General features: G+C 46.9%; 1 protein-coding gene across 1 annotated transcript in view; it reads left to right on the top strand.

Annotated features, from left to right (window-relative positions):
• ttc28 (tetratricopeptide repeat domain 28) overlaps positions 1-21,290 on the top strand; it is an 82,004-nt gene that overhangs the window by 20,906 nt on the left and 39,808 nt on the right. The window contains exon 3 of the mRNA XM_079289553.1: positions 19,083-19,230. Within this exon, the coding sequence (XP_079145679.1) occupies positions 19,083-19,230 (148 nt within the window). The remainder of the gene's footprint in view (positions 1-19,082; positions 19,231-21,290) is intronic.

Below are 21,290 nucleotides of genomic sequence, written 5' to 3'. Positions count from 1 at the left end.
CATGACGTTAAACAAGATGCAATCGATGAAAGAATGGAAGAGTTGAAGCAGTAGAGAGGCGGAGATATCCTGACTTTCAAGCTCCAAAAACACTGAATCCTACACTTCCCACAATGCAACTCAACAGTGTCTTTTTCAGGCTTTTCTCGACCGTTAAACTCGTCTTTCAAGCTCCACAGTTAAACACCTCGTCTCTCCAGATGTGCTGATGTTTGTGATGAACTGAAGGACGAGGGCTTCTGCTAGTAGTGCAGTGTGTTCCCAGTGTGGTATTAGGATTCTACTTCAGTGAAGGATGTGAATCCCCGCGGTGCAGCCCTACTGAACAACGTATTTGCACACAGACTGTGACGGACAGCAGCAGCTGATGTCAGCGGAGATGGCTTGCCGCGATGGAGTCGGTGTCACTCGGCTGATGACCAAATTAAAGTCACAGCGAGGATTCACGCAAAGCTCCAAGTGGTCATTCTCCTCTGAAACTAATTGTCCCTCGGCGGTTTATTTCTGGAGATGAGTTTGTTCTCTAAACGACTGACAGTCACACCTCAGGCTGTGTTTGTGTTCCTATTATTGGAAATGGGGTCAGTGATCTTCATCCATCACTGCAATTTACCTTCACTGTCACTCTGTGAAGTTCATTTCTGTTATTGATCCGAGGGAAGCCGCGACAATCACTTTAATTCCAGACTGAGCGGCCGTTCCTCTTCACCCTGTGACGACGGGCAGTCCTTGGTGCTTCTTTTGTTCTCAGGAATAGTTCAACATTTTGGAAGAATGCACCGGTTCGCTTTCTTTCCGATAGTTCGATGAGACGGTCGACACCACTCTCATGTTTATACGGTGGATTTACAGCTTCAATCACTTAGCCTAGCTTAGCATAAAGACTGGAAACAGATGGCATGGCTCTGTCTAAAAGGAACAAAATCCACCGCCCACCACCTTTAAACGAACAACTTATATCTGGTGTTCTTAATGTGTACAACGTGTTTAAGTTGTGTTTTTTTGGTACGCATTCAGTAAATATAACTCGTCATTTAATGCGCATTAGTGTGCTCGTAGCCATATTTCCCCCCCTGCTTCCTGTCTTTATGCTAAGCTAAGCTAACCGTCTGCTGTACAGACATGAGAGCGGTGTCGATCCTCTCATCTATATCTCGGCGAATAACCTCTGAATAGATGTCAAAGGAAACTGTTCCTTTAAGGCGTTGCAACATGTATGTGAGTGCGTTACGTCGGTTCAGCCTTCAGTGCAGAAACACCGAGGCAGGCGATTACCAGGAGCTCTCACTGTGTCTGTCCTATCGGTGCTTATTGCTCACACGTATAGATGTGCAATCCAATCCAAGTGTGTAAGGAAAGCCTTAAAGACACACCGGCCACCGGCAGGCGTCTTTACCAACATGGCTGACTCTCTGCAGTGTGTGTGTTCGAGCCGTTGTTTATGGAGGGTAAAGGATCCTGAAGGCTTTCCTCTTGGACCCGGTGTCCGTGCCCTCTCAACTCCTCTGATCCTCGATGATATTACCCTCAGCTCCGGTTTCACACCTCCCCCCCTGCAGCCCCGAGAGAGGTCGTGTTCTCAACATCTTTTACTCGCTACTCTTTCTGCTGTCGGTCGCAGTAAACACAGCAAGATATAAAAAACTAAAAAGTAAAGCAAGGAAGGAATCTTAAATATTAAAAAGACATTTTAAATAAAGCGTGAAAGGTAAAACATCACGATACTATTTGAAGATGCTTGAAAGGACCAAGATGATGACATTGACGAGATGACAAAGGTGTTACATGAGAATGTGCAATTCATTTGAAAATAGGGCTTTATTTTGAAAGGTCAGTGGAAAATAATCCTGGTGTGGCCTTTGTGATTGTTAAATAATACAGAAGTGAGCAGGAGGAGGGAGTCAGGTGACCAGCTGACTTTAAAGGGGACAGATCATGCTTTCAGGTTTCTACTAGAACATGTTCACATACTGTACTTTCTACTGTACTACATCTCAGAGGTACATATTGTACTTTCTACTGTACTACATCTCAGAGGTACATATTGTACTTTCTACTGTACTACAGCTCAGAGGTACATATTGTATAGTACCAGTACTTTTACTGCATTAAAGGATTTGAATACTTCTCCCACCACTCATATTAACCATGCAGTATGGGTTGAGAGAGAGAGAGAGAGAGAGAGAGAGAGAGAGAGAGAGAGAGAGAGAGAGAGAGAGAGAGAGAGAGAGAGAGAGATGAGAGAGAGAGAGAGAGAGAGAGAGAGAGAGAGAGAGAGAGAGAGGAGAGAGAGAGAGAGAGAGAGAGAGAGAGGAGAGAGAGAGAGAGAGGAGAGAGAGAGAGAGAGAGAGAGAGACTGACTCCCCCCCGGTTCTCTGTTGTTCACTTACGTCCTCAGAGCCGCTGAAGCTGCGGAGCAGACGGATGATGCTCTGCACAAACCGGACTCGGTGTCTACCGGAGAGACAGGGGGCTTCCAGGCTCATGATAACGGGGATTATATAACTAACGAACTCCCGCACACACGGTGCGTCTCCGCTCCGCACGAGACACGCCGGTGCGGAGGCTGCGTTAACGTCGGTGCGTGCGATGCCTCCTCTGCCGCCGCGTGCACACCGCTCCACGCGGGCTGCTGTTGAGACACTTTGATCTCCATTTATTCAAATATGATGAAATGGCAGCCCCGGAAGAAGGTGAGTGCAGCCGACTTTTACTCCAAAGTTGTCCGCAGGAATGTGGCGTGAACGTGTGACCGGGATCGTGGGGGGGGGGGGGGGGGGGGATTCACGGACACTTTCAGCAATTTCAGAGGGACGCTGCAGCAACATGTCTGCGTGGGATTATTGGAGGATTATACAGGAGACGAAAAAATTCCATAAAGTGTCTTTTAAGCTGCACTTTCCCCACAGTGGACTGAGCCAACTGTGGAGCTATTGTGGAGGAGTGGAGGTGACAGACAGGCCGATGAAGAGTTCCACTCATATTTAAAGGCATGAAATGTTCCAGAGACATGTGAAGGCACCGCTGCTGCCTCTTCGTCGGTCAGTCGACTGTTCAGTTGTGTTGGTCTCAGTTGACTTAGGTTTCTATATTCGTCATTTTTAAAGATGATTTTCATGCCGAATGACTCATTTCTTACAGCAGATCTCTGGTAAACAGATTCCATGTGGTGCTTTTGTGCCATTCTTTGTGGAGAAACTCAGTTTCACAGATCTGTTAATCAACTAATCAATTAGTCGACTCAGAATTTCTTTGTGCATCAATGTTTAGAAAGAAAGTACAGGACTGAAACAATTAGTTGATTAATGTGAATACAATTCACTGTGAAAATATGATATTTGATCAATAATTTAAGTCATTTATCAAGGAACAGTCGGACGATACACGGAGAGAGTATTTGCTGCTGTGAATTTAATATCTCTGGACATTCATGATCCCCAGAGGATAAACCCTACTGATGTTGGGGATCAACTGACTTCTCCTCTAGCGCCACCAGCTGGTGGACGTTTTGGTGAAATGTCTGCACAGCTATTGGATGGATTCCCATGACATTAGATTGAGGCATTCATGTTTCCCAGAGGATGAACTGGCATGACTTCAGCTCACGGGGTCAAAATGTTTGTTGTTATTGTTATTAGATGAGCTAACCACCTGTTAGCATGCTGACGTCAGCATTTAGCTCCAAGCAGCCTCACAGATCAGTGGTGTCGCCTCTCAGTGTTGTTTTTGTGTGAAGTGAGAGTGAGGAAACTCTGTTTGATATTTAAAACCTCCTCCGTCTATTGAGTGGGTCGTGAGAACTGGCATGCCGGGGAATTCATGCCGAACCACATTTGTCTCCGGCTCAGAGATCACAGGGAGCAGCATCAGGTCCTCCGGAGAGACCGTGAGCCGCCATCTTCAAGTGGATCCAGCTGTAATAACTGGGAGGGCTCCCGGGGGGACACGTCCCCCTCTCATCCAGTGGGGGGGGGGGGTGTTAACTGACAGGGCCAGACGGTCAGCTGTTAGACTGCTAATGGCGACGATGAGAGGAACCACAGACTCATCCTGAATAATTCTCTGTAAACAACAGCAGTTGTTTGCATGTTTGGGTTCTGTGTTTTGTGCAGACTTCTATTTCCAGCATCTGTTTTTGTGTTTTAGGTGGAAGAATGTTGGTGCAACAAGTACTTTGCACAGATGTATAACCAGAAGATTACACCATTTCACACATTAATAGAATGCTGCATCTCACATTGCCCAAACAGTTAAACAGATGTTATAATCAGACTGTAAACTTGCCTGTTCTCCTTCATATACTGTCTGTTTGGGTAGCTATGTTTGCCCAATGTGTCCAACGACGTATCCGCCCCAATTTTAAGTTGACAACCACGACAACTGGTCCGCTCGAACTAGGTGGAGTTGTCGGACTCGAGGGGTCTTGACGCAGGCAACTGACAGCCTGTTCTGTCGACCAGGTACCGTCCAACCTGCCGTCCTAAGGTGTCTTCTCTGACGAGCTAGCCGCTGGAGGCGACCTCCGGGGAAAGAACGGAGCCAAAGCGGAAGTTTCAAACACTGCAGTTCAACAAATGGCCACTTGAGGCTGGCTCCAAAAGCGAGTTGATCCCAACAGAAGACGACGTTGAAATGCTTTACAGCAGAAGTAAACATGTTTGCAGCCTGGTACAAAAAGCGGTTTGCTTGCTTGCCGATAGAACCGCAGATGAGACTCTTGCATTGAAACAGTGTTGACTTTAAGAAGAGAGGCTGCTTTCTGTGCTGACCTGACACTCGCTCTGGTTATCGCGTGTAACTGCCTCAGGATGCTCACAGGGTGACGAAAGCCTCTGAAAGAGACTCGGCGGGCCGCTTATAGTGAGCGTGTGGTGTTTCTGTGTGTGGCTGCAGATCTACTGTACAACAGTAAGCGTTGCTTAAAACACTTGTTGCAAGGGCGACTGTTTGTAAAATATTGCGTTTTATTTTAAAGACACAAAGACTTTGTGTGTCCAAGCTCTTGTTCTTCCAGCAGAGGGAACGATTGCAGTCGCTGCAACGTATTACTTTGAATCAGACTGTTATTCAATGACGTAAGATGCCATGAAAACAAAAAGCCCTTTCTGCACAGCACCATGAGAGCCCATGCATATGGGCTCAACGGTTCGGATCGTATCACGGACGGAGTCACGAAAGAAAAAATCATTTCAGCCGCTCTGAAGTCAGAATAAAGCATCAGAAATTCTACACGTCATCCTTTGACTGAGTTACAGTCATCTATTGTGTTTGTTTTTGCATTTAAACACACAATTATAAATAACGGATGTATTCTTGTCATTAGTAGTTTTAATGATGTATTATAATCTGCTTAGAGTTTAACTGCTCAAACGAGTAATCTGCTGCCACAAAAGCTTGATTGTGTCTGAGAGGACGGCTCTATGTCTGAATGGACTTTGGTGCTTTTATTTTGTAGTGAGTCGTCTTTAGTTTCGTACATGGAGAACAATGACAGCAGAAAGGCAATGAGACTTCAGCGATCACATGTATGTGTGTGTGTCCACTTGGGGAGGATGATGGAGACGTTTGATGAACTGTCGAGATTACGTCCACATGCTGTCCACACCTCGGTGAGATCCATATAAGAGTCGATCCCCTGTCTACGCTGGTGTGTATAGCTTTTTAAAGTGAAGTATTTCTCTTTGATTGTTCGGCACTGTTCTTCCCGTGGTCGTGAACCTGCCACAGTGAATAAATGTGTCTCTGAGCTGTGATGTTGGCAGAACCAGCCTCGTGTCCCTGAACAGCATCAGGTGGGAAATGCTGGTGTGCATACAATACGTGTGCAGTGCTTTTGCGTGTGCTGTGTGAGGGAAACAAATGGGATTGAACCAGTTAGGAGGGGGGGGGGGGGGTGAAAACACCTTTTTAAAATGTTTTATTTAAATGAGCTATGTGGCACTGGAATGAAAGATAAGCTGCAGCCATTATTTTGTTGGGGCGACACACTTACAACCTCCTGCTGAGTTTACACGGTGTGTGTGTGTGTGTGTGTGTGTTAGCTGCCCTGTTTTGACTCCACTGAACTTCCACTCTGTTATTCGTGTTTGTGGGCGGTTTATCTTTTAGAGGAATGATGTTGTTTGTCAACCTGCTCGTTATTTTCCAATTTTTGTCCATTTCGTCCACTTTTGAGAGGTTTGTTGGGACCAGTTGCTAGGCAACCCGCAGAGACTCCAGGACGCGACTGGACCCCGACTGAAGCTAAGCGTGTTAATCTGTGAGCTTTGGAGTTGCTGGTCGGCAGATTTTCTTACATTTCGACTGAGCCAGGCTAGCAGTTTCCCTCCGTTTCCAGTGTTTGTGCTAAGCTAAGTTAGCCAGCTGCTGGTTGTAGCTTCATATTTAGCGTACAGACATGAGAGCGGTATCGATCTTCTTCGACAGTTAGCGGTAGCTGGTGAGCAACAAGTGTGAACTCAGACTTTATTGGACAACAGGAGGTCCTGTTCTGCAGGATTATGAAGTTTTAGTCATGAAGGATGAACACAAAGTTGAAACATTTCTTGACTCGAGCTGGAGCGTCTTTGCCTCTGGAGTGTATTTATGATCCCAACTCTACATCCTCTCAGTCAGACGCAGTAAGGAGACCTTTCAAAGGTGTGATGCTCTCAGCGATGTGTTCCCCTCAGGTCACATGTTCAGTGTGTTTCACCTCAAGCCCAGCTGAAAGCTTTGAAACAGGACGTGTGAGGATGGAAAACTTTAAGAAGTAGAATAACTTGTAAGTGACAGTTCTCACTTAGAAGTAGAGTCATTCTCTCACAGAATACAACCAGAGGAGTCGCCCCCTGATGGACATTAGAGAGAATGCAGCTTGAAGACACTTCTGCATCGGCTTCACTCTGCAGATTTCCGCCTGCTTGAAACCGGTCTGGAGACCGAGACCAATCTGATGTTTAGGGCCTTTAAGTCTCAAAAGACGAGGCTATAACCACCGCAGCAACATGTTGCGGTGGTGTGATATTACGTGTGTTTGAATTACTTCCTCTGAGATATGAATGTCACTCCCAGTGCGTCTTTGGAGCTCGTAGTCGTCTGTTTGTGAGTCACCGGTGAGCAAAGCCACAGAAGAGGAATGTCTGCTGTCAACAATGCAGATAAAAAGCTGTGAAAACACGATGAATACGCGTTATCAGACACTCCTCTCCTCGTCGCGTGTGTGTGTGTGTGTGTGTGTGTGTGTGTGTGTGTGTGTGTGTGTGTGTGTGTGTGTGTGTGTGTGTGTGTGTGTGTGTGTGTGTGTGTGTGTGTGTGTGTGTGTGTGTGTGTGTGTGTGTGTGTGCGCGTGTGTGTGTACAGTATGTTGTGTATGTCGCTGCTCGCTGCATTCATTGCTCCGGCTTAGCGAGGCAGTGGGGAGGTGCAAATGTCACGCTGTCTGTAAAAGCTAAGCCAACTGACTGTGGAAAAGTCTCCGGAGACCTGGGAGGAGGAGGAGGAGGAGGAGGAGGAGGAGGAGGAGGAGGAGGAGGAGGAGGAGGAGGAGGAGGAGGAGGAGGAGGAGGAGGAGGAGGAGGAGGAGGAGGAGGAGGAGGAGGAGGAGGAGGAGGAGGAGGAGGAGGAGGAGGAGGAGGAGGAGGAGGAGGAGGAGGAGGAGGAGGAGGAGGAGGAGGAGGAGGAGGAGGAGGAGGAGGAGGAGGAGGAGGAGGAGGAGGAGGAGGAGGAGAAAGTGCTGAGTGAGAGGTGGAAAACATCACAAATCTCATCTTACAATGAGTGCTGGCTACCACTTTCTGCACACACACACACACACACTCTCTCTCTCTCTCTCTCACACACACACACACACACCATCCATCTATCGCCTGTAATCACATTCCAGAGCGTTTATTCTGCTAAATTGAATGGTAATTGGCAGAGAATGGGCGTGACATCACAATCCACTGGCCGGCTCATATAGAAGCAGCTCGTCTAAATTGAGCCTAAAGTGGGCCACGCTTGCTGATGAGCCCCGGAGCGCGAATGAAAAGAATAGAAGGAGCGGAGGAGAGGAGAAAGGGAGGTGTACTCACTCTGGAGATGAATTGCCCCGTGGGACCGGTGGCATTAATAATTGACAGCAGCGGCAGCAACGTATGCACAGCCACACCTGAGTGATCTCCTCTGGAATAATGCAGATTTTAATGGATATAGTCATGTGTTTATGAGCATGATGCACTCTACTCGCCTGGAGTAGAGAGGAAGTGAAGGACACCAAGTAGTAGGAGTAGAGAGGAAGTGAAGGACGCCAAGTAGTAGGAGTAGAGAGGAAGTGAAGGACGCCAAGTAGTAGGAGTAGAGAGGAAGTGAAGGATGCCAAGTAGGAGTAGAGAGGAAGTGAAGGACGCCAAGTAGTAGAAGTAGAGAGGAAGTGAAGGACGCCAAGATGTAGGAGTAGAGAGGAAGTGAAGGACGCCAAGTAGTAGGAGTAGAGAGGAAGTGAAGGATGCCAAGTAGGAGTAGAGAGGAAGTGAAGGACGCCAAGTAGTAGAAGTAGAGAGGAAGTGAAGGACGCCAAGATGTAGGAGTAGAGAGGAAGTGAAGGACGCCAAGTAGTAGGAGTAGAGAGGAAGTGAAGGACGGCAAGATGTAGGAGTAGAGAGGAAGTGAAGGACGCCAAGTAGTAGGAGTAGAGAGGAAGTGAAGGATGCCAAGATGTAGGAGTAGAGAGGAAGTGAAGGATGCCAAGATGTAGGAGTAGAGAGGAAGGGAAGGACACTGAGGTGTAGAAGCAGAGAGGGTGACGGAAGCCTCGGGGAAAAGATGAGGAAAGGAAATTAGTTTTGGTCAAAATATGAATCCCAATTTTCTCCCTCGACTCTTCGGGACACTGTGTTTTTTTATGACATTTTTTATTGCGATCCATATTGTGTTTCTGCAGGCAGACAAAGAATATGATTATTGTTGACAAGTACTGCGAAAGTTAAGAAAAATCAACCCACACTGGTCTCTTGTCTGCTCTTTAGAAGTTATTCTTGGTGACCATGGCGATCACGCTTCTTTCTTTGGCTCTTTAGAGTCAGAGCCTCTAGTCTTACTGCGATGCGTCAGGTGGCTGAATGAGTTCACGTCACTTTGAATCTATTTGACGTGGTTGACTTGTGATTGTCATAATCGCCTTTTAATCTGATTCCTCAGCAGTATGAACAATGTCGTCCATTGTTCGATCGATCACTTTGATCTCGTGGACGGGTTACCATGGTAATATTGCTGCAGGTATTCATATTCCCCAGAGGATGAATCCTACTGACTTTGGTGATCCCTTGACTCTTCCTCTATTCCCAACATGCGTTTGACATTTCGGGCTTTTAGTGAAATATCTAAACAAATATTTAATGGATTTCCGTAGAATTTGAAACAGATATTCATGGTTCCCAGAGGAACTCTGGGAACTGGGACTCCCCTGTGTCTGTCCCAGATGTATTTACATCAGTGTCCTGCCCTCCCTCTTCCTGTGCACCAGTGTGTCATAAGGTTCACACACTTGTCTTTCATTTCGGGAGAAATTGGGGGCGCTTGGTTTGATGCAGGGGTTCTCCCTGCTAATACAAACATGGCAGAATCATCGTCAGCCCGAATCAGCACACGGTATCGGTTCATATCAATATTTCTCCAGCGTGACCCTCGAGATCAGATCCACACTCCTGTTCTCTTCGCTCTGACCCCGTCCTCCTCCGTCCTCCCCCGTCCTCCCCCGTCCTCCCTCCGTCCCCAGCAGCTATAATTTGCTCCCTGAGGGTGAAAAGGTGACTGAGGCAATCAAAGGCAGCCCGAGCACATGCACACACACACGCACACACACACCCACACACATGCACACACACACACACATGCACACACACACGCACACACACACACACACACACATGCACACACACACACATGCACACACACACACATGCAGCAGCGCCCGGCTGAGTGACAGTCTAATTACCCAGCGTAAGAGAACCAAACCCCTCCAATGTACTCCAGTTAACGGGATCAGAAGGCCACTTGTCCACCCCCCCCCCCCCCCCCCCCATTATGCATACTGTTCATATGTAGTGTGGAGAGACATAGATCGGTCCGGAGATGGTGGCTCATACGTGGATGGTCGAGGGAATGACTCCGGGTCCATAGAGCAGAAAGAGAGAGAGGGAAGAAAAAGGGGATTGCTTTTGGTCATTCAGGGAATAAACCTTGTGTGTTGAGGTTAACTAGGGTGTGTGTGTGTGTGTGTGTGTGTGTGTGTGTGTGTGTGTAGGTGTGTGTGTGTGTGTGTGTGTGTGTGTGTGTGTGTGTGTGTGTGTGTGTGTGTGTGTGACAGAGAAAATGCTTTCTTTAATTTAGAGCTCTCGGTTCGGAGTCTGTACTCCAAGGATAGATGTATGACGTGACGACCCACTCAGGTTTGTCCACGCTCACTCTCAGCACGATGAAATGCACTTGGATGGAAATAATACCTGTGGTGTGTGTGTGTGTGTGTGTGTGTGTGTGTGTGTTCTAGATGTCCTGTCTAGAAGCTGTTTTCAGGATCAGGTGTTTGGAACAGCTGCAGTGAAGTTCTGTGCTCTGTTATCTCCAAGAGGAGATAAAAAGAGAAAGATGTGTCAGCTGACTACCTTGACCTCCAGACGTCACATTTCAAAGGGAGGCTGAATATTATTAATAATAATAATCTGCTGTTCGGCCCTCATGTGTTGAGTTCCACTTAAACACTGTAACTTTGATCCTGTGGCGCTGACCAGAATAGAAACAAAGTTCACATATTCAGTCAGTTACACCTGACAGCCGTTCTATTCGCTGAGGACCCTCGACCATGTGCTAAGAAAATAGTTGATTTTTATTGTTTCTTTATTAAGACGTATCTCACATTTTCAATAAAAGCAGATAGAACACACAACATATTTAATATAAATGTAGTTTATAATAGAATTTGGCCAAAGAATTTAACAAAATAAATCTTTGCCTTATGACGGAAACACAATAATCATTATTAATAAATGGTCAAATTAATGGTAATTAAACTTTACTTAATAGTTGTTTTACTATAAACAGTCAATGCTGTAATTTATGGTATCTTAACAGTTTATTGTTGCACTCAATACATTTTATATACGATGTTGTTTATTTAATTACCAAACGATTGAATCAAACGCTCCATCGCTCACAGCACCTGTGACGTCAAACGCTCCATCGCTCGCATCACCTGTGACATTAAACGCTCCATCGCTCACATCACCTGTGACATTAAACGCTCCATCGCTCACATCACCTGTGACGTGGCTCCGCTCCTGAACGCTGAGCTAACGAGCTGGACTGTTGTTATCGCAGTTTATCGGAGAGACATCAGACAGACTGTTGGCTCCAGATTTATCCTGTGGTCCCTGAAAATATGATGCAGAATATGGACATGCACTCAGACACGCTGCCATCAATCCAGACTCAGAGCAGCACTCTCATCTCTGTGCTTGATGACGGAGGTTTTAACAATTCTCCTTTTTATATGATTTAAGGCCTCGGATGCACCTCCACCTTTACGAGTTTATAGCACACACACACACACACACACACACACGTGTAAAGCCATTAGCCCTGCAGCTGCTCGTGCAACATCTTCATTGGTCCCAGTGGAAACAGTGGTTAGGGCCACTCCAACTCAATTATTGCATCTGTCCCAGTGAAACAATGACAAATATTCATGCAGATTAACCAGAGAACAGTTGGTGTGTGTGTGTGTGTGTGTGTGTGTGTGTGTGTGTGTGTGTGTGTGTGTGTGTGTGTGTGTGTGTGTGTGTGTGTGTGTGTATTAGAAGGCGACATGGAAAAAGACAACACCTGTCCGGTCCCGTTCTGTTCCCGTGTTTATTCATCTTTTCATATAAAACCTGACCTGTTCTTCTTTAGGTTCCCGTCCTGCACGTTCTCGTTGACTTTATTTCCATTTCATGTTACTTAATGCTTCAAACATTGTATTATTATTATTATTATTATTATCTGACAGATACAGCTGCTCTGTATCCAATATTTCACACACAAAACAAAGATTATAGAAAAATATAACAACTTGAATCCCCAGAAATGAGTTTCTTCTTCTTCTCTCCCGTTAATCGTCTCTCGACCCCTCAGATCTATCTGGTGACCCTTTGGAGGGCCCGGCCCCTATGTTGGGAACCACTGGACTAAACTAGCTGACTGTATATGAAGAAGTTAAAGTATCTGCAACAGTAACACGCTGCTCTCACATTGATGCTTCAGGAGCAGGACCACACCTCAGCCACTCGCCCACTTCCGGCCACGCTCCTATAAATACCTCCCCACTCTAAGCCTCGGCACGCTCGCGTTTTCTGCACTCGCAACCGGAACACCACGGCAACCGGAACACCACGGCAACCGGAACACCACACAGAGGACGCCGCCAACCGCCATCGAGAGGCGGACCGCAGCAACGTAACGACGCAGCAATGCAGCAAGCAACAACGGATCACATCAACGGAACGACGGAACGACGCAATGACGCAGCCACGCAACGTATCGCAGCAACGTAACGCAGCAGGCAACGGGACGCAGCAAGCACGGAACGCAAAGCAACAACGGAACGCAGGACGCCAGTGCCCCCCGCCGCCTACTTTCAGAAAACACAGCAAGTGACCATAACCGGGACATTTGGCACCGGGATGCCAGCGCCCCCACCCCGCCCACTTCCAGCGACGAACCCACACAATTGCCCAACAACGACGCCGCTCCCTCTGCCGTCTTTTGGAGGTTTTTTTTACGACGGACGACGTTTGCCGTAGAATCTGTTTGCCTTGCAAGCAGGTGGAGGCCTAAGCTAGTGAGCTGTCACATAGCAACACAGAGGAGACGTTCTACTACAGAATGAGTACTTTTACTTTGATACTTTAGGTACATTCAGTAACATACAATGGTAAGTAAGTAAAACATGTGTATGTGGACGTTTGGAATACGTTACCACCACGTCTTCACTTTTCGTGTCTTTCTTCCACACATTGACTCAGTGTCACAGGTTCAAATGAGTTATTTCAACCAAACGGCCTCCGCTCTGTTTCTTTCCTGTGTTGGATTGTGTGTTTCCAGTTTGCTTGCTCAGCGGCATTATTTCTCCGCCATGGTGCTTTACAAGCTGACGAGTGTGTTAGAAGAACCCGCTTGAATCACGTCGCCCTGCAACATGAGAGGGCAGTTAATTCCCAGACTGTGAGTAAGTGCAGAGGTCCGCTGGTTTCCATTCACAGGCTTTTGATCATACTTCACCCCGTTAATAAGGTGCATTCAATCCTACCAAGAGGCGTCCTCGCAGTACGGATTGCCGTTTTTAATGACTCCCTCAGACGCTCTCGGGCTCCGAAATAATGATCTCAGTCGCTGAGGTTTACGGCTCACAACTCACGCAGCATGTCGCTGCATCACCCACTGTGCGGTAAGTGGGGTATGGACTTGGCAAAATGAAGCCTCTTTGTTTTTCAGCGATGGCTAGGTGATATCAGCGCCACTTCGTCCTTGTTGAAACTAGTGGAGGACCACTAGTCAGAGGACTGCACCGACAAACTGCAGATCTTAAAGGACAAAGCTTATTTTTGTACTTTTGGCACCATTTCTGTTGGCTTTGTACTCAACAGAAATGCCTGCTTAGCCCTCATATACGACTGCATGTATACATCTTTTAGTTGGTTGAATTTTGAGATCTTGAGATCACACGAGAATCCATCTTTTCAGCCTTTAAGTGACGTGTTTGTGTCTGGACCAATCAGAGTCCCGTGAGGAGCTACTGGCCAATAGGGGCGTGGCTTAGGTGTGTGTGAGACACGACATGGAGAGGTGACTGTTCTGAACAACAATGAAGAGGTTCGCGAAGATGCTGCAATAGCATCAGTTATATCCGAGAGACAACCTCTGGTTTGGTCCATTTAGAGTCACACAGACCATAAAGCAGGGGATGCTTTAGGGCGGGGCTACACGTGATTGACAGGTCTCTACCAGAGACGTATACGCCGTCTCTACGTCACTCCTCCTCAGTGCAGATATGGTCACTTCCTGTTCGCTGGTTGCAAAAAGCCAAGATGGCGACGGCCAAAATGCTGAACTTAAGGCTTCAAATCAATGGGGGACGTCTCGATGACTGTCTGTGGTTATATCAGAATTAAAACCGTATTTCTTTATCGGAAGAAGAGCAAAGAACGACACTCGAGGCTTTCCTTGTTTTCTTGATGAAAAGATGTTTCTGCTCTTCTCCCGACTGGCTTCAGTAAGAGTTCGATTGATAGATGATTCATCCAATCACCTTCCCAGGTTCCCAAGGACGGTTTCTCAGATGGTTCTGTGGAACAACCCATCTGGTGCAGGTCAGGCTAATTACAATGTGCCAGAGGCCACCATATTTAGGCTTTTACAGCCAAATATTTTCTCCTGGGGGGGGGGGGGTGTCTCATTACTATATAAATACTTTTGATCCAGGGAGTGCAGTTAGTGACAGTGTGGGCTCCGCGGTGGCTCTGACAGCGTAGCAGACGGGGGCGGGGCTTAGCGAGGGGTCAGTTAACTTGGTGATGTCGATCTCATGTAAGACCCGAGCGCTAACAAACCGTAACCATCCTTTAATCACGAAACTACGATTTGATTTTCCAACTTGCTGCTCCCTGGGACCAGAGGTAGACCTGTATGACGGCGTCCTGCCAGGTGTGTCCTCCGTCCTCTCAGCCTCCTCCATCTCGAACAAATCAACTCAAGGCCTCGTCTCCCTCTTCCACGTCCTCGACGCGGGGTTAGATCTGTTCAGTCGCAAGCAACACCGGTGAGAAAATAAGGTTCAGTCCACTTTGTGTCCGGATGAAATGAGAGTGAAGGTGTGTTTTGAGGCAGATTGTCTGATTTGCAAAGACATCAATCTCCATCATGTCTGGTTTAGTGATCCTCTCTAACTCGCACTCTCTCTCTCTCTCTCTCCCCCCCTCCCCACTTGTGTTGCCATCTGTTCTCGATTAATGTGAGTTACGAGCAGTAATTGAAGCATCTGTTCATCCGGTGTGCATCCTTTGCTCTGACACTCTGACACACATCATACAACACCTTTCTCTCTACAGCAGTCGGTCTCTCATCATGCTTCTCTTATAAACACACTCCTTTAACTGCCCGACGTTTCTTTTAGCCGGTTGGTTGGTTTTGGTCCGGACTGAAATATCTCAACAACTATCGGATGCATCGTGAGGATATTTTGTACACACATCCGTGTTATTCAGAGGATGAACCCAACCGACTCTGGTGATCCTGTGACTTTTCTTTTCGAGGTTGATATTTGTGGATTTGAGTGAACTTTTTCACCAATTATTATATTTGCCATTTAGTTCATATCCCCCTCAGGAGGAATTGCAGTGACGTAGAGTTGCTGCAGCGATGACGCATTTTTGAAGGCCAACCAGGAAATCAGCATCGCACTCGTTCCCAATAAGATTCTTCCATTGGATTTTGGATGATTGCAGAAAATAAGCAAGATCATCTTTACAAATGAACACCACTTTTAAGATGTTTGAAGCCAAACACCAGAAGTAAAAAGCTGCATGAGGTTATAAAGGAACGACCCCTCAGTCACACCAGCACAAGTAAACACAACGAGGCCGTGAAGGCGGACCAGCCAGCGTTGAGTCAACCCCCTTTAACACTGAAGCTTACTGATGGAACAACACGCTAAAATCTCTTGTGTGACCCAGAGACCTTATTTCAGGCCGGGTTAGAGTCCCGAGGCGGGGGTTGGAGTCCCACGCCATATAAGACCCCAGAGAGGCCGGCTTAGAGTTTTATTTTCTTTTCTTTATTTTTATTTTTTGTGTTTTAATGACTGTTTTTATTGTTTCAATGTATGTTTTAAATCTCCTTTACTTTTGCCTTTATGCTTTTAATGGTTTGATGTGAAGCACTTTGAATTACCTTGTTGTTGAAATGTGCTGTACAAATAAACTTGCCTTGTAACCAAAAACACATTCAAGAAACCCGCTGACTAAGGAACAGGAAGTCGACTCTTTTCTGGGCTTTAGTACTTTGAGCAATCTATCTATGTGCAAGGATGAGCCGCCCATGGGCATTCTGGGATTATTTCAGGATAATGACGCATCACAAAACACAGACGATGCTGAAGGTGAAGACGAACACCGTGAGACAGCGTGAGACTCGTCATGATCAGAGAGAAGAACAGATCTGAGAACTCTGGTCGTCTCAAACACAACAGAACCCTCACAAGTGAGTTCATCACAACATGTGACCAACAAGCAGAACATCCGTCTGTCTGTGGAGCAGTAACGGGAGTGATGTCATACGTTGGTGATGTCATACGGAGTCTGATCACGAGAACAGGACCATCGATGAAAGAATCACTGAGATCATTGACGAGATGAGAATGTGTTTTAAAGATTTGGGAACTTCTTGTGTTGCTGCTCAAGAAGGACATTTTGTTTACATACGAGAATAATAAAGAAATGTTGATTCTTTTGTCTCACAAAATAATCAGAAAGAACCGATAAGAGTATCGATAAGGAACCGAACCGATAAGCTGAATCTATAAGAGTATCGACAGAATGCTGACGATTCATCTCTAATGACAGATGAACGATGGGTAGAACTCTGGAGAGCCGAGGGGAGCTGCAGATTCTCTCACCTACATTGGCATTTAACACATTATCATGAAAACATTGATTAAAGTCGAACCTTCATTCAATTTGCTAGCCCCAGGAGCTCAGGGTGCTTCTACTGTATCCGAACACAGGACGCATCAATGAATACACACTCGTTTAAGTTGCACACACACACACACACACACACACACACACAGCCAGGGTTGGACTCGTCCCCTTTATCGATCGCTTCACTAGAACTGAGGCGGACCTGTCGGCGAGGTTGAAGACGCTGTCTGAGCGCTCGATGGGGAATCAGTGTGAAATATCTACCAACCAGACGAGCCGGTTTGTGAAGAGACTCTCATCTGACAAGAGTTTTCCTGAGACGCTGAGAGACAGACGGGCGAAAATAAATAAATAAAACAAGACAGAAAGTGTGTGTGTGTGTGTGTGTGTATGCGTGTGTGTGTGTGTGTATGTGTGAGTGTGAGACTGTCTGGACTGGATACCCCCTGTATGTGCTGAGCAGGCAGCGTAGCCAGGCTGAGCTAATAGGCAGGATGTGTGTGAGCAGGAGGCTGGAGGTTTCCTGCTGTCACGTTCTGTCTGTCTCTGGCATGTTTACACCCTGGATGGGGGTAAGAAGCTCTGACACACACTCACACAGTCTTTCCTATTGTGTTGCACATTCACTCAAACACACTCGTGCAGCGATGATCTCCATCCTGCTCTGATTATAACGTCTTCTCCTCTGCTATAATCACCCTCATCCCGCTGAAATGATCCTCCCCCAATCAACAGTAGTCAAGAATAGAACACGGTTGCCTGAAAGGGAAACGCTGCATCCTCCGCACGGCAGCCAGGATCAGTGTGAAGGCGACAGATTTATTGGGCATTGCTGAGTGGAGGCAGGCAGACGGGCGGGGCGTCCATATGTCCGCCCAGCTGACTCGTCCCGGTCCAGCCTGGAGGCGGGTCAGAGGACAGGCTGCTGTCTCTCTCCTCAGCGGGGGACACTTGGCATCAGTTAAAGAGTGAAAGCAGAAGCCTGCGTTGCTGCTTCTTATTGTCAAATAGAAGGTGATGTGTCTCACATTTCTCACCACCAACTTGTCAAATACGGACGCTTGGTCAGTGGCTCTACGCTTGAAACTACACTTGACTCCTCCAGGGTCCGTGTTTGACTCCGCTCATTACCTGCATTGTGTCTTTGCAAATTAAACTTCCGTGTTCACAGGAATTGTGTAGTTTCTGCTCGTTACATGCACGGAAGGTGCACTCTGTAAAACCTAAATCTTTGGCAGGTGTGTCTGCAACGACAACTGCTGATTTAATGGACCAGAAGTTACGAAATGAACATCACGCTGTGTTGAAGAAGACTTGAAACTAGAGATTGAGACATAAACTCATGTTTACAATGTTTACTGAGGGAATAAATCAAGAGAGAAGTAGAGTCATTTTCTATAGACTTCTATACAACCAGAGGAGTCGCCCCCTGGTGGCCACTAGAGAGAATGCAGCTTTAACACGTGAAGCATCGGCTTCACTCTGCAGAACCTGAGGTTGACTTTACTCTTGTTACTTGTTACTCGTTGCGTAAGAAATTCTACGAAGTGTGTTTGTTATTTATATATTGCTAGTTGCGGTTGTTATTAGTTTAACACAAACATCATCTTTTTCTGACCTTAAACAAGCAAATTTGTTGTCTAAACCCATCGTTTCACAGCGTTGATTACGTGTGTGATCCAACTTTTGACTTGTATTTATAGCCAATAAAAGCTCCAGCAATTTAGGAGACTAAACCGCATATGGAACAAACATAAGGTCAATAATTGAAAATGAGGACAGGGTTTTAAGGGAGACGACCCCGGCTGTAATTACCAACCATTAATCCCACTTTGTGTCAATCAGCGGTGAAATGATACCGTGTCCCGTTCACGTTCATCTCCCAACACCAACAAAGGCCTCGCGCATTAGATTAGCCGTGACCCTCGGCTCCATTCGTTTCAATGAGGCTGTCTGAAGAAGAGGAGGAGGACGAAGACGGTGCGAGTGCTGGAAAGTGGCAGCCAGGACAGGAGCTGCCATGTAATCTAATTCCTCCCCTCTTTGTCTTCATTCATTCGGTGTCATGACAGATTATGTTTAAATGGGAGTCGAGAGGGCAGAATGATGAATGAGCCAGGAAAAAAGTAGTTCTGTAAGTTGTGATTCCTGCTTTTACTGAAGTAATAAAATATTCGTACTTCTTCCACCGCTGTATGTCGGTCTGTATTTCAGACTGAAATTACTCAACAATCGTTGCATTTTTTGCCATGAAATTCAGCGCAGACATTCATGATCCCCAGAGGATGAATCATACCGACTCAAAACTGAGATGAAAACAAACACCTATCCGCCAGCATGGCTGAAAACAGCCGGTTCAACCCTAACCCCTGCTGTGTCTTCTCCCTGCAGGCCTACTTCCGTCAGGGGGTTGCCCTGCAGTACCTGGGCCGTCACGCGGACGCCCTGGCAGCGTTCGCCTCCGGCCTCGCCCAGGACCCCAAGAGTCTCCAGCTGCTGGTCGGCATGGTGGAGGCCGCCATGAAATCGCCCCTCAGAGGTACATGCTGTCTTGTGTTGGTGTCGTTCATCCGTCCAGCAACAGATTCGTGCATTCATTAGCTTCACGCCTTTGCCATAACTTTATGTGTGGAAGTTTTCAGGAGGGCAGAGTGAGACGTCGGCGTTTGTTGCCTAGACCTAACTGTTGGTGGTTCTGTTGCCTGAACCTAACTGTTGGTGGTTTTGTTGCCTGAACCTAACTGTTGGTGGTTGTGTTGCCTGAACCTCACTGTTGGTGGTTCTGTTGCCTGAACCTAACTGTTGGTGGTTCTGTTGCCTGAACCTAACTGTTGGTGGTTTTGTTGCCTGAACCTAACTGTTGGTGGTTGTGTTGCCTGAACCTCACTGTTGGTGGTTCTGTTGCCTGAACCTAACTGTTGGTGGTTCTGTTGCCTGAACCTAACTGTTGGTGGTTTTGTTGCCTGAACCTAACTGTTGGTGGTTCTGTTGCCTGAACCTAACTGTTGGTGTTTTTTGTTGCCTGAACCTAACTGTTGGTGGTTGTGTTGCCTGAACCTAACTGTTGGTGGTTCTGTTGCCTGAACCTAACTGTTGGTGGTTGTGTTGCCTGAACCTAACTGTTGGTGGTTCTGTTGCCTGAACCTAACTGTTGGTGGTTTTGTTGCCTGAACCTAACTGTTGGTGGTTGTGTTGCCTGAACCTAACTGTTGGTGGTTCTGTTGCCTGAACCTAACTGTTGGTGGTTCTGTTGCCTGAACCTAACTGTTGGTGGTTCTGTTGCCTGAACCTAACTGTTGGTGTTTTTTGTTGCCTGAACCTAACTGTTGGTGGTTGTGTTGCCTGAACCTAACTGTTGGTGGTTGTGTTGCCTGAACCTAACTGTTGGTGGTTTTGTTGCCTGAACCTAACTGTTGGTGGTTGTGTTGCCTGAACCTAACTGTTGGTGGTTTTTGTTGCCTGAACCTAACTGTTTGTGGTTTTGTTGCCTAGACCTAACTGTTGGTGGTTCTGTTGCCTGAACCTAACTGTTGGTGGTTCTGTTGCCTAGACCTAAATTCAGTTTTCAACACAAAAAGAAGTCGTGCCGAGCGACACAAACAGACCCGTACGATCCGTGTACCTGTCCACGAAACCAACGGACTTAATGTCGTGACTTCTTCACAGACTGCCGTGGGACTGAGTCTGATCATCTGTGATACGCAGCGTGTCCCTGAACTCCTGCAGAAGCATCACTGTGCAGATCTGATGCACTGTGGGAGGTTGCTCTGCTGTCCGGGGGCTGCAACCTCAAAAAAAACAACTCCATCTCCCATAAGCTTCAAAGCCAGCACGCCTCAGAAGCTAAGAAGCCAGCATCAAGTGTTCCCAGGAGCCGTCATGCTGGAGCAAGCAGCAGGAGGAAGGGGCAACATGTTTGGCCCACGGAGAAGGCCGGTGTGCAGTGAGCCCAGGAGGGGAGCTGCAGCAGTACCAGCGTGGCAGAGGGGCCCCTCCTCTGGCCGATCTGCCTCCTGTGGGGTCTGCTGATGTCTCTTTTATAGGATGATGTGCTGAGAGGTTGTTAGAAAGTAGAGGCAATCCTTCCAATTCTTACCGGGGGATGTTTACTAAGCTCTGCCTCAAATTGGCAGCATTTTACATCGCCACCTATTTTTGCAATTTAGCGTCGTGTTGCTCAGACTACGGAGAACCGCTGCAGTTCATCTCAGAAAGAAAATGTTTTCTGCTGATGAACGTGGAATATTACTGGAACAGGAGAGCACAGAACTGAAAAGACGTGATCGGAGGTGATTGAATGAGTTGTGAAACGTCAGTGTGGGAGGTGTCTCTTGATTGAACGGTGCCATAGATTTCATCAGGCTGCAGCGATGGATCAGGTGCAGCAGCTGTTTTATTCTTGCACCTCTGAACAGGAAGTCCTGAACGAGTTTTGCCAAATTACTCTAACTCTAACTCGAGCAGAAAAACTGTGTAACTGAGCAAATCTGCATTCTATGGCTTGTTATTTCTTGTTGCAGTCCTTCCGTGAGTGAGACGGACATGATTTGACTGCTACATGCTCACAGAAGATCCTCTAAATAGCCCCACAGGCTGGTG

The sequence above is a fragment of the Melanostigma gelatinosum genome (genome assembly GCF_949748355.1).
Source record: "Melanostigma gelatinosum genome assembly, chromosome: 18".
Classification (NCBI taxonomy): domain Eukaryota; kingdom Metazoa; phylum Chordata; class Actinopteri; order Perciformes; family Zoarcidae; genus Melanostigma; species Melanostigma gelatinosum.
Note: the sequence above shows the minus strand (reverse complement) of the source record. Positions and strands in the feature narration are given on the sequence as shown.